The 25943-nt window shown below is 52.7% G+C and overlaps 1 protein-coding gene across 2 annotated transcripts; it reads left to right on the top strand.

The window, feature by feature from the left end:
• Positions 1 to 241: 241 nt before the first annotated feature.
• ZC3HC1 (zinc finger C3HC-type containing 1) lies at positions 242 to 25943 on the top strand. Of its 2 annotated transcripts, XM_064703111.1 has the most exons (11): positions 242 to 463; positions 1663 to 1773; positions 3822 to 3973; positions 8725 to 8808; positions 9752 to 9879; positions 15441 to 15601; positions 19274 to 19472; positions 21761 to 21967; positions 22083 to 22292; positions 25441 to 25533; positions 25755 to 25943. In XM_064703111.1, exons 1-10 carry the CDS (start codon positions 327 to 329, stop codon positions 25510 to 25512), a joined length of 1461 nt encoding a protein of 486 aa, XP_064559181.1. In that variant the 5' UTR covers positions 242 to 326; the 3' UTR covers positions 25513 to 25533; positions 25755 to 25943. The 2 variants fall into 2 exon arrangements, with proteins under 2 accessions (XP_064559181.1, XP_064559180.1); XM_064703110.1 differs by lacking the exon at positions 25755 to 25943 and having other exon boundaries at positions 245 to 463; positions 25441 to 25743.

The raw sequence follows: 25943 nt of genomic DNA on the forward strand, positions 1-25943 counted from the left end.
TATCAGCTGCGGGCTTGTTGGCAGGTGGGGGGAGGCTGCGGCGAGAGCGCCGCTGTTAGGAGAGATGAGCGATCGATCCAGGCTGGAGCAATGGAGCGCCGAGAGCGGGGGCGCGGGGACACCCACGGGGACATTCGCGGGGACATTCGCGGCGGCTTTCGCGGGAACGCCGGCGCCTCCCGAGCCCTCCGCGAGGTTCCGGAGGCGGCGCGGGCTTTGCGCGAGGCCACGAGCGACCCCGCGGCGCGGGCGGAACGATCGTGCGCGAGCGGAACGTTCGTGCGGGGCCCGCGTTTCCCGGGCGCTGACGGGAGGGAGGGACCAAAATGGCGGCGCCCAGCGCCGGGGGAGCGGCGGCGGCGGCGGCCGGGGGGAACCGAGGGCGGCCGCCCCCCGTCACCCCCCGGCAGATCCGCGACCTCATCGACGGCGGCATCGCCAGCGAGGGGCCCGGGCCCGGCGGGTGAGGGGCAGCGGCACCGGGCGGGAGGGGACCCGGCGGCACCGGGCGGGAGCCGGGGGGAGGCCCGGCCGTGTGAGGGGAGGGGAGGGCTGGGGACCTGTGAGGGAATCGGGGATCCCTCGGGGGTATTTGGGGTCCTGGGGGGGGTTGGAGTCGGAGGGAGCGAGGCTGGAGGGGACTGGGAGGTGGTGGGAGTTGTTATTGGGGAGGGAGAGCGGGAAAGGAGAGCGGGAATGAACTGGGAGCACTGGGAGCCGGGGGGCTGCGAGGGGCACTGGGGGAACTGGGAACGCTGGAGAGACTCGGAGGCACTGGGAATACTGGAAGGACAAGAAGGCAGCAGTTGAAACAGATACTGGGACACTGGGAGGGCGCTGGGGACACTGAGAGGGTAACTGGGGGCACTGGGAGGGTACTGAGTGTATTGGGAAGGAACTGGGAGGGTACTGGGGTTACTGGGAGGGTACTGGGAGGGAACTGGGAGGGAACTGGCATTACTGGGAGGGTATTGGGGGCACTGGAAGGATGCTTGGGGCACTGGGAGGGTACTGGGGGCACTTAGACCCTTTTCCTTTCCTTTTCTTAAACCCTTAAACCTTTTCCTAAATCAAACCTTTTCCTAAAATCCAACATTCTCCCAAAATCCAGCCTTTTCTTAAACCCAACCTTTTCCTAAAATCCAGCATTTTCCTAAGTCCAAGCTCTTCATAAAACCCAGCCTTTGGCAGAATGCAGCCTTTTCCTAAACCCAACCTTTCCCAAAATCTAACCTCTTCCTAAAATCCCATCTCTCTCTAAAATCCAGTCTTTTCCTAAATCCAACCTCTTCCTGAAATCCAATATTTTCCTAAAATCCAGTCTCTCCCTAAAATCCAGCCTTTTCCTAAATCCAACCTCTCCCTGAAATCCAATATTTTCCTAAAATCCAGTCTCTCCCTAAAATCCAGCCTGTTCCTAAATCCATCCTTTCCCTAAATCCATCCTTTCCCTAAATCCAACCTGTTCCTAAATCCATCCTTTCCCTAAATCCAGCCTGTTCCTAAATCCAACCTGTTCCTAAATCCATCCTTTCCCTAAATCCAGCCTGTTCCCATTTCCATCCTTTCCCTAAATCCAGCCTGTTCCTAAATCCACCCTTTCCCAGTGCCAGCCTGTTCCCAGTCCCCCCTTTCCCAGTTTCCTGCTGCTGTCCCTTTCAGGAAGGACACCTCGGACTGCTCGGAGCGCGCCAACGGCCCCTCGCAGCTGGAGGCTCCTTGCCTGGAGTCTGCCAGCAGGGAGGCCTTCTTCAGCAGGGTGGAAACCTTCACCATATCCTTTGGGATGCTGCAATTCCAGCTGGGACTGTGGGGGAGCAGCCAGAGGGGTCACTGATCCCGTCCTGCCCTTGCAGGGATACCCCAAAGTTCCTCCCTGGCCCTGGGAGCTGTCCCGGTGCTCCTGGAGCTGTGATAATTCCTTGGGGAATGCTCAGTGCCCCAGCACCCTCTGGGGAAGAGGCTTTTCCTAAAACCCCAATCTCTCCCTCTCTGGGAATGTTCCCCCAGTTCACAAACCCCAATCTCTCCCTCCCAGGGAATGTTTCCCCACAAACCCCAAGCTCTCCCTCCCTGGGAATGTTTCCCCTTAAACCCCAATCTCTCCCTCCCTGGGAATGTTTCCCCACAAACCCCAAGATCTCCATTCCTGGGAATGTTTCCCCACAAACCCCCATCTCTCCCTCTCTGGGAATGATTCCCCATCCTCACAAACCCCGAGCTCTCCTTCCCTGGGAATGTTTCCCCTTAAACCCCAATCTCTGCCTCTCTGGGAATGTTTCCCCACAAACCCCGAGCTCTCCTTCCCTGGGAATGTTTCCCCACAAACCCCGATCTCTCCCTCTCTGGGAATGTTTCCCCAGTTCACAAACCCCAATCTCTCCCTCCCTGGGAATGTTTCCCCACAAACCCCAATCTCTGCCTCCCTGGGAATGTTTCCCCACAAACCCCAATCTCTGCCTCCCTGGGAATGTTTCCCCACAAACCCCGAGCTCTCCCTCTCTGGGAATGTTTCCCCACAGACCCTGAGCTCTCCCTCTCTAGGGATGTTTCCCCACAAACTCTGAGCTCTCCCTGCCTGGGAATCTTTTCCCACTAACCCCAAGCTCTCCCTGGGAATGTTTCCCCACAGACCCCGAGCTCTCCCAGCCCTCCCTGGGAATGTTTCCTCACCCACAAACCCCAAGCTCTCCCTCTCTTCCCCATAAACCCCAATCTCTTCCTCCCTGGGAATGTTTCCCCAGCTCACAAACTGCAGTCTCTCCCTCTCTGGGAATGTTTCCCCACAAACTCCAAGATCTTTGTTCCTGGGAATGTTTCCCCACAAACCCCGATCTCTCCCTCTCTGGGAATGTTTCCCCACAAACCCCAAGCTCTCCATTCCTGGGAATGTTTCCCCTTAAACCCCAATCTCTCCCTCCCTGGGAATGTTTCCCCTTAAACCCCAAGCTCTCCCTCCCTGGGAATGTTTCCCCACAAACCCCGAGCTCTGGGTCCCTGGGAATATTTCCCTCCTCACAAAACCCCAATCTCTGCCTTCCAGGGAGTGTTTCCCCACAAACCCCAATTTCTGCCTCCCTGGGAATGTTTCCCCATAAACCCCAAGCTCTCTGTCCCTGGGAATGTTTCCCCAACCCCACAAACCTCGAGCTCTCCTTCCCTGGGAATGTTTCCCCAACGCACAGACCCTGAGCTCTCCTCTCCTTCTGAATGTTTCCCCATAAACCCCAATCTCTCCCTCTCTGGGAATGTTCCCCCAACCCAACAAACCCTGAGCTCTCCCTCTCTAGGGATGTTTCCCCACAAACTCTGAGCTCTCCGTGCCTGGGAATCTTTTCCCACTAACTCCAAGCTCTCCCTGGGAACGTTTCCCCACAGACCCGAGCTCTCCCAGCCCTCCCCTGGATGTTCCCCCAGCCCACAGACCCCCATCTCTCCTTCCCAGGGAATGTTTCCCCACAAACCCCAAGCTCTGCCTCCCAGGGAATGTTTCCCCACAAACCCCAAGATCTCCATTCCTGGGAATGTTTCCCCAGCTCACAAACTCCAATCTCTCCCTCCCTGGGAATATTTCCCCACAAACCCCAAGGTCTTTGTTCCTGGGAATGTTTCCCCACAGACCCCGAGCTCTCCCTCCCTGGGAATATTTCCCCACAAACCCCAATCTCTCCCTCCCTGGGAATGTTTCCCCACAAACCCCAAGCTCTCCCTCTCTGGGAATGTTCCCCCACCCCACAAACCCCCATCTCTCCCTCCCTGGAATGCTCCCCATGCCATAAATGCCAGAGTTGTGCCGCTGCTGTGTCTCCTTGACGGGCAGACCCGCTGAGGTGGGCGGGCAAGCCGCCGGCGCTGTCCCCGCTGGTGTGCGCGCGCTTCGGCTGGGTCAGCGTCGAGTGCGACCTGCTCAGGTGCTCCAGCTGCCAGGCCTACCTGTGCATGAGCCTGCAGCTCACCCTGGACCTCAGCAGCTGTGAGTGAGCTTGGGGTTTGGGATTTGGGATTGTGGGATTTGGGATTTGGGGATTGCGGGGTCGCGGGGTGCAGCGGCTCCCAGGGGCGGGGAGGGTCAATGGGTGGTGTTTGGTTGTGGGGTGGGATAATCAATCCTGGTTTGTGTTGGGAATTCCAGCTGGGAGAGGTCGTGGGATTGTAGGGAGTTTGGGTTGGGAGGGGTCTTAAAGCTCCTCCTGTTCTGTGCTGGTGTCCAGGGAATGGTGGTTCTGAGAGGGGTGGTCCCAGGGAATGGTGGTCCCAAAAAATGGTGGTTCCAAGGAGTGATGGTTCCAAGGAATGGTGGCCCTTTAGAATGATGGTTTCAGGGAATGATGATTCCAAGGAATTATGAGTTCAGTGAATGATTGTCCTAAAGAATGATGGTTTCAGGGAATGGTGGTTCTGAGAGGGGTGGTCCCAGGGAATGGTGGTCCCAAAAAATGGTGGTTCCAAGGAGTGATGGTTCCAGGGAATTATGAACCCAGGAAATTATGATTCCAAGGAATTAGGGGTTCAGGGAATGATTGTCCTAAAGAATGATGGTTCCGGGGAATGATTGTCCAGGGAATTATGAACCCAGGAAATGATGATTCCAAGGAATTATGGTTTCAGGGAATGATTGTCCTAAAGAATGATGGTTTCAGGGAATGGTGGTTCCAAGGAATGGTGTTTCCAAAGAATTATGGGTTCAGGGAATGATTGTCCTAAAGAATGGTGGTTTCAAGGAATGGTGGTTCCAAGGAGGGATGGTTCCAGGGAATTATGAACCCAGGAAATGATGATTCCAAAGAATTATGGGTTCAGGGAATGATTGTCCTAAAGAATGATGGTTCCAAGGAGGGATGGTTCCAGGGAATTATGAACCCAGGAAATGATGATTCCAAGGAATTATGGGTTCAGGGAATGATTGTCCTAAAGAATGATGGTTCCAGGGAATGGTGGTTCCAAGGAGGGATGGTTTCAGGGAATGATGATTCCAAGGAATTATGGTTTCAGGGAATGATTGTCCTAAAAAATGATGGTTCCAGGGAATAGTGGTTCCAAGGAGGGATGGTTTCAGGGAATGGTGGTCCAAGGGAATGGTGGTTCCAAAGAATGATTGTCCTAAAGAATGATGGTTTCAGGGAATGATTGTCCTAAAGAATGATGGTTCCAAGGAGGGATGGTCCCAGGGAATTATGAACCCAGGAAATGATGATTCCAAGGAATTAGGGGTTCGGGGAATGATTGTCCTAAAGAATGGTGGTTCCAGGGAATGGTGGTTTCAAGGAATGGTGGTTCCAGGGAATGATGGTTCCAAGGAATTATAGTTTCAAGGAATGATGGTCTCAGGGAATGCTGGTTCCAAGGAATGGTGGTTCCAGGGAATGATGATTCCAAGGAATTATGGGTTCAGGGAATGATTGTCCTAAAGAATGATGATCTCAGGGAATGGTGGTTCAAGGAATGGTGGTTCCAGGGAATGGTGGTCCAAGGAATAGTGGGTTCCAAAGAATATGCCTCCGGGAATGATTGTCCTAAAAGAATGATGGTTTCAGGAAATGCTGGTTTCCAGGAATGGTGGCCCAGGGAATGATGATTCCAAGGAATGATTTCTCAGGAATGATTGTTCCAAGGAATGATGATTCCAAGGAATTAGTGGCTCCAGGAATGATGGTGCCAGGAATGATGATCTCAGGGAATGATGATTCCAAGGAATTATGTTTTCAGGGAATGATGATCTCAGGGAATGATGGTTCCATGGCACCTGAGGTGCTTCCAAGGAATGATGGTTCCAGGGAATGATGGAATTCTGTAAAAAATTCCTTTTTTATGCTGGGATTAAACCTCTCCCGGCACACCCCGTCCCCATGGAAAGGAGACCCCCCCATCCTTTAAGGACTGGAAAACCCCAGAGAGCTTCCAAACCTCAAACCAGACCCACGGGAATGATCCCAAACCATCTGGAACCCTTCCAGGCTTGGGGCACTGATCAGCTCTTGGGATATTCCAGAGCTGGATCATCCTGGTGCAGGAACAGTTCCTCCTGTTGAGCCTCTGGTGCAGCCCTGAGCCATTCCCATGCTGGAATTCCCTGCCCCAGCATTCCAGGGAGTTCACCCCTCATCCTCCTCTTCTCCCAATAATCCCAAGGCTCTCAGCCTCTTTCCAGCTTTTCCAGCCTCGTTGCCCTCTGGATGCATTTAAGGATCTGAAAAATCCTTTTTAAAAATTAAAAATTCCCTTTTCTTTCCCATTTCCTGGATCTGCTTCCCTGATCCTCCTGAATTTTTTCTTCCCTGATCCTCCTGAATTTTTCCAGCGTGGAAAAATTGATTGGTGCTTGCTGCTCACCGAAGGCATTCAGGCAGAAATTCCATTGGGAGGTTTAATTAATGAGCTCCTTATTATCCCACAAGGCAGTGCCATCCCCACTTCCCAATTTTCCTGGCTGCACATTGCTGTGGGAATGCTGAGCCTTTCCTTTTGGCTCACTCAAGATCAACATTCCCTATTTATTCAGATTATCTCTGTTAAATAAACCTTGGCCTCATTATCCCATTGGAGATCACACCGGGTTAGGAAAATCCAAAATAATCAAAGGTTGGGAAAGAGGCAGTGAAAAAACAAAGGGAAAAAGAAATGATTTGGTTCTGAAAGTGTAAGTGAAATTAAATGTCAGAATTTTTGAGGGCTTGGAATCCTGGATGCTGAGAATTTTAAACTTGCTGTGCTGAAAGAGTTTCAAATTCTCAGAGTTCTAAACACAGAGTTTAGAATTCTCAGCAGCCATGAGTGCTTATGGTAGGTGTTAATATTTAAATTTCAGTACTTCTTGGTTTGACTAGAGTATTTTAAAAAAACTTTATTTTTTTTTTAATTAGGACACTTTATTTTTTGGGGGTTTTTTGAGAATATGTTTCTAAAATTATTATTAAATTTAATTAATAATAATTTATTTGGACACTATTTTTTCTTTTTTTTGAGAATATATTTTTAAATTATTATTAAATTGAATTAATAATAATTTATTTAAAATTAATTTATTATTCAGAGAAATTTAAAATTATTATTAAAGTGATATGAACAGTCTGAGGTGAAGCTTCAGGCTGTGCAGCCTCCAGCCTGGGAAATCATCCCAGGGAACTCTGCCACCACCTGGCTTGCTTTTCCTGCCCATTCCCTGCTTTTCCTGCCCATTCCCTGCTTTTCCTGCCCATTCCCTGGGACCATTCCCTGTTTTTCCTGCCCATTCCTTGCTTTTCCTGGATATTCCCTGCTTTTCCTGCCCATCCCTTGCTTTTCCTGCCCATTCCCTGCTTTTCCTGCCCATTTTTTGCTTTTCCTGCCCATTCCTTGCTTTTCCTGCCCATTCCCTGCTTTTCCTGCCCATTTTTTGCTTTTCCTGCCCATTCCCTGCTTTTCCTGCCCATTCCCTGCTTTTCCTGCCCATCCCTTGATTTCCCTGCCCATTCCCTGTTTTTCCTGCCCATTTTTTGCTTTTCCTGCCCATTCCCAGAGTTTTTCCTGCCCATTCCCTGGGGCCATTCCTGCTTTTCTGCGCATTCCTGTTTTTCCTGCCCATTTTTTGCTTTTCCTGCCCAGTCCTTGCTTTTCCTGCCCATTTTTTGGTTTTCCTGCCCATTCCCTGCTTTTCCTGGCCACTCCTTGCTTTTCCTGCCCATTCCTTGGGCCATTCCTTGGTTTTCCTGCCCATTTTTTGCTTTTCCTGCCCATTTTTTGCTTTTCCTGCCCATTCCCTTGCTTTTCCTGCCCATTCCCTGCTTTTCTTGGCCACTCCTTGTTTTTCCTGCCCATTTTTTGGTTTTCCTGCCCATTCCCTGCTTTTCTTGGCCATTCCCTGCTTTTCCTGCCCATTCCCTGCTTTTCCTGCCCATTCCCTGCTTTTCCTGCCCATTCCCTGGGGCCATTCCTTGCTTTTCCTGCCCATTCCTTGTTTTTTTTGCCACTCCTTGATTTTCCTGCTCATTCCCTGTTTTCCTGCCCATTCCTTGCTTTTTCTGCCCATTCCCTGCTTTTCCTGGCCACTCCTTGCTTTTCCTGCCCATTCCTTGCTTTTCCTGCCCATTCCTTGCTTTTCCTGCCCATTCCTTGATTTTCCTGCCCATTCCTTGCTTTTCCTGCCCATTCCTTGATTTTCCTGCCCATTTTTTGTTTTCCTGCCCATTCCCTGGGGCCATTCCTTGCTTTTCCTGCCCATTCCTTGCTTTTCCTGCCCATTTTTTGCTTTTCCTGCCCATTCCCTGCTTTTCCTGCCCATTCCCTGGGGCCATTCCTTGCTTTTCCTGCCCATTCCCTGCTTTTCCTGCCCATTCCCTGGTTTTCCTTCCCATTTTTTGCTTTTCCTGGGGCCATTCCTTGCTTTTCCTGCCCATTTTTTGCTTTTCCTGCCCATTTTTTGCTTTTCCTGCACATCCCTTGATTTTCCTGCCCATTGCCGTTTCTTGGCCACTCCTTGATTTTCTTGGCCATTCCTGAGCCATTCCTTGATTTTCCTGCCCATTCCTTGCTTTTCCTGCCCATTCCTTGGTTTTCTTGGCCATTCCCTGGGGCCATTCCTTGGTTTTCCTTCCCATTTTTTGCTTTTCCTGCCCATTCCCTGCTTTTCCTGCCCATTCCCTGCTTTTCCTGCCCATTCCCTGCTTTTCCTGCCCATTCCCTGGGGCCATTCCCTGCTTTTCCTGCCCATTCCCCGAGCAGGGAATATCCCAGAGTTTTTCCCCGCAGACAAGGAGCGCTGTGAGGAGCTCAGGAAGGCCCTGAGCACTGCCCATGAGAAGTTCTGCTTCTGGCCAGACAGCCCCTGCCCAGGTGGGTGCCTCAGATTCCTGCTTTATTCCCATTTTTTTCCTCCCTTTCCACTGCTGTTTCCAGCTTTTCCTGGGTGTTTCCTGCTTTTTCTGGGTGCCTCTGGAGCAGTTGGATTGTTTTTGGGTTGGACCTGGGAGGGGACAGGGGAGATTTGGTGTCGTGGAATGCTCAGAGAGGGATGGATCCTGGCTTGGGAGCTGCTTGGGAATGCTGTGAAGGGAAAAATCTGTGCTGAGCTTTTCCTTTAAGAGCCAGGAAAATAATCCTGGGATTGTTGGGGTTGGAAGGGACATTAAAGCCCTTCCAGTGCCATTCCAGGGAATTTCACTGTCCCTGTGTGCTCCAAACCCCATCCAGCCTGGCCTTGGGCACTGCAGGGATCAGGGGCAGCCCCAGCTGCTCTGGGAATCCCTTCCCAAAATCCCAGCCCAGGCTCCCTCTCCAGGGAATTCCCTCCATTCCCAGCTCTCCCAGCCTGGCATTGGATCCATCCCCACCCCGACTCCTCTCCAGGAAGGGATTTTGGGCTCTGGGGGCTTCACTGGCAATCTCAGCACTCCAGGAAGGGTCTCCCTTCCCTTTGCCATCCCCAACTTCCATAAAAACCCCTGGGGATGGATTCTGAGTGTCCCAAATGCCAGAATGGTTTGGGTGGGAAGGGCCCTTCAAGCCCATCCCATTCCAAGCCCACCATCCCAGGCTGCTCCAGCCTGGCCTTGGGCACTGCAGGGATCAGGGGCAGCCCCAGCTGCTCTGGCAATGCCAGCCCAGGCAGGAATTGCTCATTGCCAAGATGCCACCTCAACTTTTCCCCCTTCCCCTTGAGGTCCCTCCCTGTCACCCCATCCCTGCATTCACCTGGGGAGCCTGGCTGGGCTGTGCCTGCCTTTCCCTGTGGGATGAGGAGGGCTGGGAATGCTGAGCACAGCTCTGCCCTCCCCAGATCGCTTTGCCAGGCTCCTGGTGGATGAGCCCCGAGTTCTTCTCCAGGATTTCCTGGATCGCTTCCAGAGCCTGTGCCAGCTGGAGCTGCAGCTGCCCTCCCTCAGACCAGAAGACCTGAAGAACATGGTGAGTTCCCTCCTGCTCCCAAAATCTGGAAAACATGGTGAGTTCCCTCCTCCCAAAATCTGGAAAACATGGTGAGTTCCCTCCTCCCAAAATCTGGAAAACATGATGAGTTCCCTCCTCCCAAAATCTGGAAAACATGGTGAGTTCCCTCCTGCTCCCAAAATCTGGAAAACATGGTGAGTTCCCTCCTGCTCCCAAAACCTGAAAATCGTGGTGAGTTCCCTCCTGCTCCCAAAATCTGGAAAATGTGGTGAGTTCCCTCCTGCTCCCAAAATCTGGAAAACGTGGTGAGTTCCCTCCTGCTCCCAAAATCTGGAAATCGTGGTGAGTTCCCTCCTGCTCCCAAAACCTGGAAAACATGGTGAGTTCCCTCCTCCCAAAATCTGGAAAACGTGGTGAGTTCCCTCCTCCCAAATCTGGAAAACGTGGTGAGTTCCCTCTGCCCCCAAATCTGGAAATCTGGTGAGTTCCCTCCTGTTCCCAAAACTGGAAAATGTGGTGAGTTCCCTTGCGCTCCCAAAACCTGAAAATCGTGGTGAGTTCCTCCTGCTCCAAACTGAAAATCGTGGTGAGTTCCCTCCTGCTCCCAAAACCTGGAAAACGTGGTGAGTTCCCTCCTCCCAAAATCTGGAAAACATGATGAGTTCCCTCCTCCCAAAATCTGGAAAACATGATGAGTTCCTTCCTCCCAAAATCTGGAAAACATGATGAGTTCCCTCCTCCCAAAATCTGGAAAACGTGGTGAGTTCCCTCCTGCTCCCAAAATCTGGAAAACATGGTGAGTTCCCTCCTCCCAAAATCTGGAAAACATGGTGAGTTCCCTCCTGCTCCCAAAACCTGGAAAACATGGTGAGTTCCCTCCTGCTCCCAAAATCTGGAAAACGTGGTGAGTTCCCTCCTGCTCCCAAAACCTGGAAAACGTGGTGAGTTCCCTCCTGCTCCCAAAACCTGGAAAACATGGTGAGTTCCCTCCTGCTCCCAAAATCTGGAAAACGTGGTGAGTTCCCTCCTGCTCCCAAAACCTGGAAAACATGGTGAGTTCCCTCCTGCTCCCAAAACCTGGAAAACATGGTGAGTTCCCTCCTGCTCCCAAAATCTGAAAATCGTGGTGAGTTCCCTCCTGCTCCCAAAACCTGAAAATCGTGGTGAGTTCCCTCCTGCTCCCAAAATCTGGAAATCGTGGTGAGTTCCCTCCTGCTCCCAAAACCTGAAAATCGTGGTGAGTTCCCTCCTGCTCCCAAAACCTGAAAATCGTGGTGAGTTCCCTCCTGCTCCCAAAATCTGGAAAACATGGTGAGTTCCCTCCTGCTCCCAAAACCTGGAAAACATGGTGAGTTCCCTCCTGCTCCCAAAATCTGCAGCATTCCAGCTCCAGAGATGAGCCTGGGCCCACCCAAAATCAGGAATTTCAGCCTGTGTGTGTGTGTGTGAGGGATCTGCTCCCACCTGGTTTTTCCCCTTGGACATTCCACCATGGAAAGGTGGAAAGGGGAGTTTGGAATGGCTCATCAGCTGGGAACTGTGTCTGGTTCCCACTCTGGGCCTTTCCCAGTGTCCAGGCTGCTCTGTGGTGCCTGGGATGAGAGCCTTAATTAATGAATTTATTATCCCACAAAGCAGCATCACCCCTATTTCCCAATTTTCCTGGCTGCCATTGCCCTGGCAGTGAACAGGGGGCACATTGCCTGGAATACTGAGCCTTTCCTTCTGGGTCACTCAAGATCAACATTCCATGAGGATCCCATGAGGTTCTTATGAGGATCCCATGAGGATCCCATGAGGATTCCACAGCCCAGGGGTGCTTCAGGGCTGGCTGAGCTCAGAAAGCACCAAGGGCATGGCAGGAGTGGGAGCTGCTGGGTCCTGGGCACACTGCATGGAATGGGAGCCAGAGGCAGGGAGGGTTGCTCTGAGTGCCTTAATTAATGAATTTATTATCCCACAAAGCAGTGTCACCCCTATTTCCCAATTTTCCTGGCTGCCATTGCCCTGGCAGTGAACAGGGGGCACATTGCTGGTGCCATGTGGGAATACTGAGCCTTTCCTTCTGGGTCACTCAGAATCAACATTCCATGAGGATCCCATGAGGATTCCACAACCCAGGGGTGCTTCAGGGCTGGCTGAGCTCAGAAAGCACCAAGGGCACGCAGGAGTGGGAGCTGCTGGGTCCTGGGCACACTGCATGGAATGGGAACAGAGGCAGAGAGGAGTGCTCTGAGTGCCTTAATTAATGAATTTATTATCCCACAAAGCAGTGTCACCCTATTTCCCAATTTTCCTGGCTGCCATGAGCCCTGGAGTGAACAGGGGGCACATTGCTGCTGCGCCATGTGGGAATACTGAGCCTCTCCTCTGGGTTACTCAAGATCAACATTCCATGAGGATCCATGAGGATCCCAAGAGGATCCCATGAGGATTCCCACAGCCAGAGGTGCTTCAGGGCTGGCTGAGCTCAGAAAGCACCAAGGGCACGGCAGGAGTGGGAGCGCTGGGTTCTGGGCACACTGCATGGAATGGGAACCAGGAGCAGGAGGAGTGCTGAGTGCCTTAATTAATGAATTTATTATCCCACAAAGCAGTGTCACCCCTATTTCCCAATTTTCCTTGCTGTAATTGCCCTGGGGGCACAGGGTAACAGGGGGCACATTGCTGCTGCCATGTGGGAATACTGAGCCTCTCCTTCTGGGTCACTCATGATCAACATTCCATGAGGATCCCATGAGGATCCCATGAGGATTCCACAGCCCAGGGGTGCTTCAGGGCTGGCTGAGCTCAGAAAGCACCAAAGGCACGGCAGGAGTGGGAGCTGCTGGGTCCTGGGCACACTGCATGGAATGGGGAGCCAGAGGCAGAGAGGAGTGCTCTGAGAGCCTTAATTAATGAATTTATTATCCCACAAGGCAGCATCACCCCTATTTCCCAATTTTCCTGGCTGCCATTGCCCTGGCAGTGAACAGGGGGCACATTGCCCTGGGAATACTGAGCCTTTGCTTCTGGGTCACTCAAGATCAACATTCCATGAGGATCCCATGAGGATCCCATGAGGATTCCACAGCCCAGGGGTGCTTCAGGGCTGGCTGAGCTCAGAAAGCACCAAAGGCACAGCAGGAGTAGGAGCTGCTCCTCCTCAGGAGTGCTCTCAGTGGCTTTTTGTTGGGAATTGAGCTGAGGATTCCCATGAGGTTCCTATGAGGATCCCATGAGGATCCCATGAGGATTCCACAGCCCAGGGGTGCTTCAGGGCTGGCTGGGCTCAGAAAGCACCAAAGGCATGGCAGAGTGGGAGCTGCTCCTCCTCAGGAGTGCTCTCAGTGGTTTTTTGTTGGGAATTGAGCTGAGGATTCCTATGAGGATCCCATGAGGATTCCACAGCCCAGGGGTGCTTCAGGGCTGGCTGAGCTCAGAAAGCACCAAAGGCACAGCAGGAGTGGGAGCTGCTGGTCCTGGGCACACTGCATGGAATGGGAGCCAGAGGCAGGGAGAGGTGCTCTGAGTGCCTTAATTAATGAATTTATTATCCCACAAGGCAGCATCACCCCTATTTCCCAATTTTCCTGGCTGCCATTGCCCTGGCAGTGAACAGGGGGCACATTGCCCTGGGAATACTGAGCCTTTCCTTCTGGGTCACTCATGATCAACATTCCATGAGGATCCCATGAGGATCCCATGAGGATTCCACAGCCCAGGGGTGCTTCAGGGCTGGCTGAGCTCAGAAAGCACCAAAGGCACAGCAGGAGTGGGAGCTGCTCCTCCTCAGGAGTGCTCTCAGTGCCTTTTTGTGGGGAATTGAGCTGAGGATTCCCATGAGGTTCCCATGAGGATTCCATGAGAATCCCATGAGGATTCCATGAGGATCCCATGAGGATCCCATGAGGATTCCACAGCCCAGGGGTGCTTCAGGGCTGGCTGAGCTCAGAAAGCACCAAGGGCACGGCAGGAGTGGGAGCTGCTGGGTCCTGGGCACACTGCATGGAATGGGAGCCAGAGGCAGAGAGGAGTGCTCTGAGTGCCTTAATTAATGAATTTATTATCCCACAAAGCAGTGTCACCCTTATTTCCCAATTTTCCTGGCTGCCATTGCCCTGGCAGTGAACAGGGGGCACATTGCTGCTGCTGCCATGTGGGAATACTGAGCCTCTCCTTCTGGGTTACTCAAGATCAACATTCCATGAGGATCCCATGAGGATCCCATGAGGATTCCACAGCCCAGGGGTGCTTCAGGGCTGGCTGAGCTCAGAAAGCACCAAAGGCACAGCAGGAGTAGGAGCTGCTCCTCCTCAGGAGTGCTCTCAGTGGCTTTTTGTTGGGAATTTAGCTGAGGATTCCCATGAGGTTCCTATGAGGATCCCATGAGGATCCCATGAGGACCTTATGAGGATTCCATGAGGATCTCATGAGAATCCCATGAGGATTCCATGAAGATCTCATGAGGAGCTTATGAGGATTCCATGAGGTTCCTATGAGGATTCCATGAGGATCTCATGAGGACCTTATGAGGATTCCATGAGGACCCAGTGAGAGAATGGAAAAGTACAAAACCATGGCTTATTCCAAGTCCTGCACCTGCAAGATAGCGTGTCCTTGGGCCTGGCTGTAGTATGATAACAAACAGTGAAAGAGAGATGAGAAAAGAGAGATGGAACCCCTGAGGAACGGGGAGGAGCTGATGTTGTGGTGTGGCCAATGGACGGTGCAAATTACAGAATATTCATGAGCTTATTGCTCGCTGGATAAGTGTCTGATGCTATTTTCATAAACAGAACTTGCTCATCACTCACATTGAGTGTCTGAGTCTCCCCTCACCAACAAATGGCTCATCCCCAACAAAGGCCTCATTCTGTGACACCTTTTCCCTGTTACCCAGAGCTGGGGGTGCAAAGGGATCGTTCTCTGTCCGGTTTTGGGCTGTTTGAAGGGCCTGGAAAGGCCCGGGGTGGCCTTGGGGCAGCCGCGTATCAAAGGACGAGAAGAGGCTTCAGTTCTTTTCTCGGTCTCGGTGTTTATTAATTGTTTATCTAAAAGATTTTCTCTCGGCCCGACAGAGCTCTGCTCAGCAGCCAGCCATGAGCACACTGTGCTGCCCTCCGGGCGGTCACCTATCTTTATACCCATTGTTACGTGTACAATATTTATCATTTTTCCCCAATACCTTTCACCCTTATTGCCCGGTGCACTTTCAGTAATGACCAATCCCAAAGTGCCACCATCACCACAGAAGATGGAGGAGAAGAAGAAGAAGAAGAAGGACAGGACACGCCCCAATTCCTCCATCTTACTTCTCTAAACCCCCCTGTACAGAAATCCTAAACCCTGTGTTTCACTCTCTAATTAACCAATCCCTTCACCATTCACCCCGGTGAAACCCTCCTATCCTCATACAGGTGTCGTCTCCTGTGTGGGATCAAAGTCCAGCCACCAGACACTTCTGGAACATTCCAGGACTCCCGAGCCCCCCAAGGGTGCTCTCGGTGACACCTCAGTCCTGAGATGCTGAGATCCCACAGTTCTCCACGTGGGACAGGATTTGGGGTCAAACCAGTGCATTTCTTCTATCCCCACAGTCCCTGACAGAGGAGAGGATCACTCGGCTGCTGCAGCTCATCGGGGAGGAGCAGGAGCACAAAGGCACGGAGGGGGAGAAGCCAGCTGGGAAGTTTGCCACGGAAATGCTGCAGGTGCACGTCCCTGCCTGCATCCTGGCGCTGTGTGGCTGGACCTGCAGGTGGGCAGGGCTGCAGGCTGGGCCTGGGGGCTGCAGGGGGCTGGGATGTTCCTCCTGGGCAATGCTCAGTATCCCCTTTTTCACTCTTTTCCCTCTTTTTCACCATGCTTCTGCCTACCTGATTTTATTTCCCCATTTTCCCTCTTTTTTACTATTTTCATGCTTCCTTTGTGTCACAGTTTTGCTTCTTTCCCTCTTTGCACTATTCTCCTGCTTCCTTTGTTGTTACAATTTTCCAATATTGCCTCTTTTTTACTAGGATCCTGCTTCCCTTATTTAACCATTTCCCCACTTACCCACTCCATTCTTGCTTCCCTGATTTTACCACATTTTCCCTCTTTTTCACTAGGATCCTGCTTCCCTTTTTTAACTATTTTCTCACTTTTCCACTACGTTCACACTTCCCTTATTTTACCACATTTTCCCTCTTTTTTACTAGGATCCTGCTTCCCTTATTTAACCATTTCCCCACTTTTCCACTCCATTCTTGCTTCCCTTATTTTACCACTCTTTTCCCTCTTTTTCACCATGCTTCTGCCTACCTGATTTTATTTCCCCATTTTCCCTCTTTTTCAGTACTCCTGTTTCCTTTGTTGTCGCTATTTTCCAATTTTCCCTCTTTGCATTATTCTCCTGCTTCCTTTGTTGTTACAATTTTCCAATTTTCCCTCTTTTTCATTCACTAGGATCTTGCTTCCCTTATTTAACCATTTCCCCACTTTTCCACTCCATTCACACTTCCCTTATTTTACCACTCTTTTCCCTCTTTTTCACTAGGATCCTGCTTCCCTTATTTAACCATTTCCCCACTTTTCCACTACATTCCCACTTCCCTTATTTTACCCCTCTTTCCCCTCTTTTTCACCATGCTTCTGCCTACCTGATTTTATTTCCCCATTTTCCCTCTTTTTCAGTACTCCTTTTTTCATTTGTTGTCGCTATTTTCCAGTTTTCCCTCCTTGCACTATTCTCCTGCTTCCTTTGTTGTTACAATTTTCCAATTTTCCCTCTTTTTCATTCACTAGGATCCTGCTTCCCTTATTTAACCATTTCCCCACTTTTCCACTACATTCTTGCTTCCCTTTTTTTACCACATTTTCCCTCTTTTTCACAAGGATCCTGCTTCCCTTTTTTAACTATTTTCTCACTTTTCCACTACATTCCTGTTTCCCTTATTTTACCACTCTTTTCCCTCTTTTTCACTGGGATCCTGCTTCCCTTATTTAACCTTTTCCCCACTTTTCCACTCCATTCTTGCTTCCCTTATTTTACCCCTCTTTTCCCTCTTTTTCACTAGGATCCTGCTTCCCTTATTTAACCATTTCCCCACTTTTCCACTCCATTCTTGCTTCCCTTATTTTACCACATTTTCCCTCTTTTTCACTGGGATCCTGCTTCCCTTATTTAACCTTTTCCCCACTTTTCCACTCCATTCTTGCTTCCCTTATTTTACCACATTTTCCCTCTTTTTCACTAGGATCCTGCTTCCCTTATTTACCTATTTTCTCACTTTTCCACTCCATTCACACTTCCCTTATTTTACCACTCTTTTCCCTCTTTTTCACCATGCTTCTGCCTACCTGATTTTATTTCCCCATTTTCCCTCTTTTTTACTATTTTCATGCTTCCTTTGTGTCACAGTTTTACTTCTTTCCCTCTTTGCACTATTCTCCTGCTTCCTTTGTTGTTACGATTTTCCAATTTTCCCTCTTTTTCATTCACTAGGATCCTGCTTCCCTTATTTAACCATTTCCCCACTTTTCCACTCCACTCTTGCTTCCCTTATTTAACCATTTCCCTACTTTTCCACTCCATTCCTGCTTCCCTTATTTTACCACATTTTCCCTCTTTTTCACTAGGATCCTGCTTCCCTTATTTAACTATTTTCTCACTTTTCCACTCCATTCCTGCTTCCCTTATTTTACCCCTCTTTTCCCTCTTTTTCACCATGCTTCTGCCTACCTGATTTTATTTTCCCTCTTTTTCAGTACTCCTGCTTCCTTTGTTATTGCTATTTTCCAATTTTCCCTCTTTGCATTATTCTCCTGCTTCCTTTGTTGTTACAATTTTCCAATTTTCCCTCTTTTTCATTCACTAGGATCTTGCTTTCCTTATTTAACCATTTTCCCACTTTTCCACTACATTCCTGCTTCCCTTATTTTACCACATTTTCCCTCTTTTTTACTAGGATCCTGCTTCCCTTTTTTACCTATTTTCTCACTTTTCCACTACATTCACACTTCCCTTATTTTACCACTCTTTTCCCTCTTTTTCACTAGGATCCTGCTTCACTTTTTTAATTATTTCCCCACTTTTCCACTCCATTCCCGCTTCCCTTATTTTACCCCTTTTTTCCCTCTTTTCCCCCTCTGTTCCCGCTTCCTGGCAAGGCAAAACACAACTGAGCCAGTTTAAATCAATGTCATAAATGGGATTTAATGGACTTATTTCCCTGGCTTTTCCAAGCCCAGGCTTATCCCTGAGCACCTCTCCTGACTTTCCTCATCCCTGGAAGTGTCCAGGGCTGGGTTGGACGGGGCTTGGAGCAGCCTGGGATGGTGGGAGGGGTCCCTGCCCATGAGGGGTTGGAATGAGATGAGCGTAAAGATCCCTTTCAACCCATCCATGAGGATCCCATGAGAATCCCATGTGGGCTCCATGAGGATCTCATAAGGATTCCATGAGGATTCCATAAGGATCCCATGAGGATCCCATAAGGATCCCATGAGGATCTCATGAGGGTTCCATGAGGATCCCACAAGGATCCCATGAGGATTCCATCAGGATTCTGTGAGGACTCTATGAGAATTCCATGAGGATCTCATGAGGATTCCCATGAGGATCCCATGGGAATTCCATGAGGATCCCATGAGGATTCCCATGAGGTTCCTATGAGGATTCCATGGGGATCCCATGAGAATCCCATGAGGATTCCATGAGGATCTCATGAGGACCTTATGAGGATTCCATGAGGACCCTATGAGATTCCACGAGGATCTCATTAAGATTCCATGAGGATCCCATGAGGATCCCACAAGGATTCCCATGAGTACCCTATGAGGACCCCATGAGGATTCCATGAGGATCCCATGAGGACCCTATGGGGATCCCATGAGGATCCCATGAGGGTCCCATTAAAAACCTCATGAGGGTTCCATGAGGATTCCCATGAGGTTCCTATGAAGATTCCACGGGGATCCCTTGAAAATCCCATGAGGATTCCATGAGGACCTTATGAGGATTCCATGAGGACCCAATGAGATTCCATGAGGATCCCATGAGGATCCCACAAGGATTCTCATGAGTACCCTATGAGGATCTCATGAGGACCCCATGAGGATTCCATGAGGATTCCATGAGGGTCCCATGAGGATCCCATGACAATCCTATAAGGATTCCCATGAGGATCTCATGAAAATTCTGAGGATCCCATGAGGGTTCCATGAAGATCTCATGAGGACCCTGTGAGGAATCCATGAGGATCCTATGAGGATTCCACGAGGATCCCATGAGGATTCCATGAGGACCCTAGAGGATCCCATGAGGACCCTAGAGGATCCCATGAGGATCCTAGAGGATTCCTATGAGGATCCCATGAGGACCCTGTGAGGATCCCATGAGGATCCCACGAGGATCCCACGAGGATCCCCTGACTGGTCTCTGTGCCTGCAGCACCGCCTCGGGCTCCATGAACCTGTCGGTGATCACCTGCTCCCGCTGCATGAGGAAGGTGGGGCTCTGGGGCTTCCACCAGCTGGAGTCTGCTGCAGCTCCAGAGCTGGATTCCTGTGGCTCCAGCAGCACCACCCCGCCCGTGCCCACCTCCCCTCGCCGGATGCTGACCCGGAGCCAGGACCCAGCCTCCGAGCAGGTACCTCCATCCTGGGGCTCTGGGCAGGGCAGGGACACCTGGCAGCTCCAAAATTCTCACCCACATCCAGTGGACATCCCTCATCCCTCTCTGGGCAGGGCAGGGACACCTGGCAGCTCCAAAATCCTCATCCACACCCAGTGGACATCCCTCAGCCCCTCTGGGCAGGGCAGGGACACCTGGCAGCTCCAAAATTCTCATCCACACCCAGTGGACATCCCTCAGCCCCCTCTGGGCAGGGCAGGGACACCTGGCAGCTCCAAATTTCTCATCCACATCCAGTGGACATCCCTCATCCCCCACTGGGCAGGGCAGGGACACCTGGCAGCTCCAGGAATTCCAAAATTCTCACCCACATCCAGTGGACATCCCTCATCCCCCTCTGGGCAGGGCAGGGACACCTGGCAGGTCCAGATCCCTCACCCACATCCAGTGGACATCCCTCATCCCCCTCTGGGCAGGGCAGGGACACCTGGCAGCTCCAAAATTCTCACCCACATCCAGTGGACATCCCTCATCCCTCACTGGGCAGGGCAGGGACACCTGGCAGCTCCAAAATTCTCACCCACATCCAAGGGACATCCCTCATCCCCCTCTGGGCAGGGCAGGGACACCTGGCAGCTCCAAAATTCTCACCCACATCCAATGGACATCCCTCATCCCTCACTGGGCAGGGCAGGCACACCTGGCAGCTCCAAAATTCTCATCCACATCCAGTGGACATCCCTCATCCCTCTCTGGGCAGGGCAGGGACACCTGGCAGCTCCAGCAGCTCCAGATCCCTCATTCCTCTCTGGGCAGGCACACCTGGCAGCTCCAGGAATTCCAAAATTCTCACCCACATCCAGTGGACATCCCTCATCCCCCTCTGGGCAGGGCAGGGACACCTGGCAGCTCCAGGAATTCCAAAATTCTCACCCACATCCAGTGGACATCCCTCATCCCTCTCTGGGCAGGGCAGGGACACCTGGCAGCTCCAAAATTCTCACCCACATCCAGTGGACATCCCTCATCCCTCTCTGGGCAGGGACACTTGGCCAGCTCCAGGTGCTCCAGATCCCTCACCCACATCCAATGGACACATCCCTGTGGTGGGAAGGGAGGGTTGGAGAAGGACAAGGTGAGCAGCAGCTCCAGATCCCTCACCCACATCCAGTGGACACATCCCTGTGGTGGGAAGGGTTCCTGTGTGGTGGGAAGGGAGGGTTGGAGCAGGACAAGGTGAGCAGAGGAACTCCAAAGCCCTCACCCCATCCAATAACACATCCCTGTGGTGGGAAGGGAGGGTTGGAGCAGGACAAGGTGAGCAGCAGCTCCAGATCCCTCACTCCATCCAGTGGACACATCCCTGTGGTGGGAAGGGAGGGTTGGAGCAGGATAGGGTGAGCAGGAGCTCCAGATCCCTCACCCACATCCAATGGACACATCTGTGTGGTGGGAAGGGCTCCTGTATGGTGGGAAGGGAGGGTTGGAGCAGGACAAGGTGAGCAGAGGAGCTCCAGATCCCTCACCCACATCCAATAACACATCCCTGTGGTGGGAAGGGCTCCTGTGGGGTGGCTGAGGAGGACTGGAGCTGGACAAGGTGAGCAGCAGCTCCAGATCCCTCACCCACATCCAGTGGACACATCCATGTGGTGGGAAGGGAGGGTTGGAGCAGGACAAGGTGAGCAGGAGCTCCAGATCCCTCACCCACATCCAATGGACACATCCCTGTGGTGGGAAGGGTTCCTGTGTGGTGGGAAGGGAGGGTTGGAGCAGGACAAGGTGAGCAGCAGCTCCAGATCCCTCACCCACATCCAATGGACACTCCATGTGGTGGGAAGGGTTCCTGTGTGGTGGGAAGGGTTCCTGTATGGTGGGAAGGGAGGGCTGGAGCAGGCCAAGGTGAGCAGCAGCTCCACGATCCCTCACCCACATCCAGTGGACACATCCCTGTGGTGGGAAGGGTTCCAGTGTGGTGGGAAGGGTTCCTGTGTGGTGGAAAGGGTTCCTGTATGGTGGGAAGGGAGGGTTGGAGCAGGACAAGGTGAGCAGAGGAACTCCAAAGCCCTCACCCCATCCAATAACACATCCCTGTGGTGGGAAGGGTTCCTGTGTGGTGGGAAGGGAGGGTTGCAGCAGGCCAAGGTGAGCAGCAGCTCCAGATCCCTCACCCACATCCAATGGACACATCCCTGTGGTGGGAAGGGTTCCTGTGTGGTGGGAAGGGTTCCTGTGTGGTGGGAAGGGAGGTTTGCAGCAGGCCAAGCTGAGCAGCAGCTCCACAATCCCGTTTCCCCCCGCAGCACGAGAAGAGCCCGTCCCCGGCCGTGGCGCGGCCGCGGGGCTGGGACTCGCCCGGCTCCATGGACAGGGGCGAGCTGGACGTGAGCAGCCCGGCGCTGCGGAGCCGGCCGGTGACGCGCAGCATGGGCCAGGGGGACACCATGGAGGTGCCGTCCAGCCCCGCGCGCCGCGCCAAGCGCGCCCGCCTCTGCTCCTCCAGCGGCTCGGTGAGTGCCCCTGCCCGAGCTCCTCACCAGGCCTTGCTGTGCTCACCAAGAGGGGTTCTGCTGTCTCTGATCATGCCATTGCTGTGTCCCCTCTCTGTCACCTCCTCGTTCCCAGGACACCTCCCTGAGGAGCTTCTTCCACCCCAGCTCCCAGCACCGCGATTGGTGTCCCTGGGTGAGCACTGGTGAGGGGCAGGAGCCCCCCGAGGACGCTGCACCCCACACGGACAAGGAGCCTGCGAGGGCCGAGCCAGGCTGGGAGCTGGTGCTGAAGAGGCTCCTTGGCATCCAGAAGTGTGACACGGTGCCCGAAACGGAGCCAGTGGTGAGCCTGGGGCATCCCGACCTGTCCAGGCAGCAAACCTTTGGGGTGGGTGGGTTTTGTGTGGGGTCAGTCCCAGCCAGGTGACAAGGACCAAGCTGCAGAGCCCTGTGAGCCCTGGCATGCCCACAGGCAGGCTCCATCCAAGCCCTGGCATGCCCACAGGCAGGCTCCATCCAAGCCCTGTGAGCCCTGGCATGCCCACAGGCTGGCTCCATCCAAGCCCTGGCATGCCCACAGGCAGGCTCCATCCAAGCCTTGTGAGCCCTGGCATGCCCACAGGCTGGCTCCATCCAAGCCCTGGCATGCCCACAGGCTGGCTCCATCCAAGCCTTGTGAGCCCTGGCATGCCCACAGGCTCCATCCAAGCCCTGTGAGCCCTGGCATGCCCACAGGCTGGCTCCATCCAAGCCCTGTGAGCCCTGGCATGCCCACAGGCTGGCTCCATCCATGCCCACAGGCTGGCTCCATCCAAGCCTTGTGAGCCCTGGCATGCCCACAGGCTGGCTCCATCCAAGCCCTGTCAGCCCTGGCATGCCCACAGGCTGGCTCCATCCTTGGAGCCCACAGCCAGGCTCCATCCAAGCCCTGGCATGCCCACAGGCTGGCTCCATCCAAGCCCTGTGAGCCCTGGCATGCCCACAGGCTGGCTCCATCCAAGCCCTGTGAGCCCTGGCATGCCCACAGGCTGGCTCCATCCAAGCCCTGTCAGCCCTGGCATGCCCACAGGCTGGCTCCATCCATGCCCACAGGCAGGCTCCATCCAAGCCCTGTGAGCCCTGGCATGCCCACAGGCTGGCTCCATCCAAGCCCTGGCATGCCCACAGGCTGGCTCCATCCAAGCCCTGTCAGCCCTGGCATGCCCACAGGCTGGCTCCATCCAAGCCCTGTGAGCCCTGGCATGCCCACAGGCTGGCTCCATCCAAGCCCTGTCAGCCCTGGCATGCCCACAGGCTGGCTCCATCCTTGGAGCCCACAGGCAGGCTCCATCCAAGCCCTGTCAGCCCTGGCATGCCCACAGGCTCCATCCAAGCCCTGGCATGCCCACAGGCAGGCTCCATCCAAGCCCTGTCAGCCCTGGCATGCCCACAGGCAGGCTCCATCCTTGGAGCCCACAGGCTGGCTCCATCCATGCCCACAGGCAGGCTCCATCCAAGCCCTGTCAGCCCTGGCATGCCCACAGGCTGGCACCATCCAAGGCTGGGCTGTGCTGGAGCTGCTCCAGGGCTGCTATAAATAACAGGATAAATTTCCAAGATCCGGTTTCATTGCCCAGAGTGTCCCCAGAGCTGCTCTCTGCAGCCATCCCACCTCCAGGCTCTTGGGGTGCCACAACTCCCTCCCCATTGTGGCTGTGCCTCCCTGGATCTCATTATCCACTTGGATTGCTCCTGCCAGCTCCTTCCTGCTTCCCCTGGGGCTCAGGGCAGCACTGGGGCATCCATCCTCCCTTCAGCATTTCTGCTGGGGCTTTGTGGGATTTGTGTCCCCAACAGGTCCCTTCTAGTGGGAGGTGTCCCTGCCCACAGCAGGGGCTTGGAACTGGGTGATTTTAAGGTCCCTTCCAACCCCAACCCATTCCATGATCCTGCCATGTGCCAGGAAAGATCCAGATGGTCCAGCAGGACCAGTCACAAGTCAGACCCAGCTGGAGCAGGGGATGGTTGGAGTCCCTTTCTGATTTTTGAGTTCCTTTCTTGCTTTTTGGAGTCCCTTTCTGCTTTTTGGAGTCCTTTCCTTCCTTTTGGGATACCTTCCTGCTTTTTGGAGTGCCTTTCTGCTTTTTGGGTTCCTTTCTTGCTTTTTGCAGTCCCTTTCTGCTTTTTGGATTCCCTTTTTGCTTTTTGGGTTCCTTTCTTGCTTTTTGGGTTCCTTTCCTGCTTTTTGGATTCCCTTTCTGCTTTTTGGAGTCCCTTTCTGCTTTTTGGGTTCCTTTCTTGCTTTTTGGGTTCCTTTCTTGCTTTTTGGATTCCCTTTCTGCTTTTTGGATTCCCTTTTTGCTTTTTGGGTTCCCTTCCTGCTTTTTGGGTTCCTTTCTTGCTTTTTGGATTCCCTTCCTGCTTTTTGGGTTCCTTTCTTGCTTTTTGCAGTCCCTTTCTGCTTTTTGAGTTCCCTTTTTGCTTTTTGGGTTCCATTCCTGCTTTTTGGGTTCCATTCCTGCTTTTTGGGTTCCTTTCTTGCTTTTTGGAGTCCCTTCCTGCTTTTTGGAGTCCTTTCCTTCCTTTTGGGATACCTTCCTGCTTTTTGGGTTCCTTTCTTGCTTTTTGGATTCCCTTTTTGCTTTTTGGGACCCCTTCATGCTTTTTGGGGTCCCTTCCTGCTTTTTGCAGTCCCTTTAAGCTTTTTGGGACCCCTTCATGCTTTTTAGGGTCCCTTCCTGCTTTTTGGAGTCCCTTTCTGCTTTTTGGAGTCCCTTTCTGCTTTTTAGGGTCCCTTTTTGCTTTTTGGGTTCCATTCCTGCTTTTTTGATTACCTTTCTGCTTTTTGGGTTCCTTTCTTGCTTTTTGGAGTCCCTTCCTGCTTTTTGGGGTCCTTTCCTGCCTTTTGGGCTCCTTTCCTGCCTTTTGGGGTTCTTTCCTGTTTTATGGAGACTCTTCCTGCTTTTTGGCATCCCTTTCTGCTTTTTGGGCTCCTTTCATGCTTTTTGGAGTCATTTCCTGCTTTTTGGAGTCCCCTTTCTGCCTTTTGGGCTCCTTTCCTGTCTTTTGGGCTCCTTTCCTGTCTTTTGGGATCCTTTCATGCCTTTTGGGGTCCTTTCCTGTTTTATGGAACCCCTTCCTTCTTGTTGGATTCCCCTCCTGCTTTTTGGGGCCCCTTTCTGCTTTTTTGGGCTCCATTCCTGCTTCTTGCTCGTAGTCTCTTTGTTCTCCTGTCTGGCTGGCAAATTTCCTGTCTTTTGGGGTCCTTTTCTGTTTTATGGGGTTCCTTTCTGCTTTTTGGAGCCCCTTTTTTGCTTTTTGGGCTCCATTCCTGCTTCTTGCTCGTGGTCTCCTTGTTCTCCCCTGCCCTGGCACATTGGGATCACCAAGAGAAGGATCCAAGCGCTGTCCTGGCAGCCAGCTGGCACATTTTGGGTATTTTTTGGTGCCCTTTGGCAGCGGCAGCTGCAGTGCCCTGACCCGTGGCTGTGCTCTGTTCCCGTCTTTTGCAGAGCCTCTCGGAGAAGTCCTGCAAGGTGTTCCGCATTTTCCGCCAGTGGGAGAGCATGGACTCCTCCTGCTGAGCACGGCAGGCAGCCCGGGCAGGGGACACGCCCACGGGACACGCCCATGGGACACACCCACGGGGACACGCCCACAGGGACACGCCCATGGGACACGCCCATGGGACACGCCCACATGGACACACTCACAGGGACACACACACACAGGGGTACACACACAGGGACACGCCCACGGGGACACGCCCACGGGGACACACCCACAGGGGCACACCCACGGGGACACGCCCATGGGACACACCCACGGGGACACGCCCACGGGACACGCCCACTGGGACACGCCCATGGGACATGCCCACAGGGACACACCCACATGGACACACACACATGGACACACTCATGGGGACACGCCCATGGGACACGCCCATGGAACACACCCACATGGACACACCCACATGGACACACACACAGGGACAGACCCGTGGGGACAGACC

This window comes from Zonotrichia leucophrys, chromosome 1A (genome assembly GCF_028769735.1).
Source record: "Zonotrichia leucophrys gambelii isolate GWCS_2022_RI chromosome 1A, RI_Zleu_2.0, whole genome shotgun sequence".
NCBI classification, from domain to species: domain Eukaryota; kingdom Metazoa; phylum Chordata; class Aves; order Passeriformes; family Passerellidae; genus Zonotrichia; species Zonotrichia leucophrys.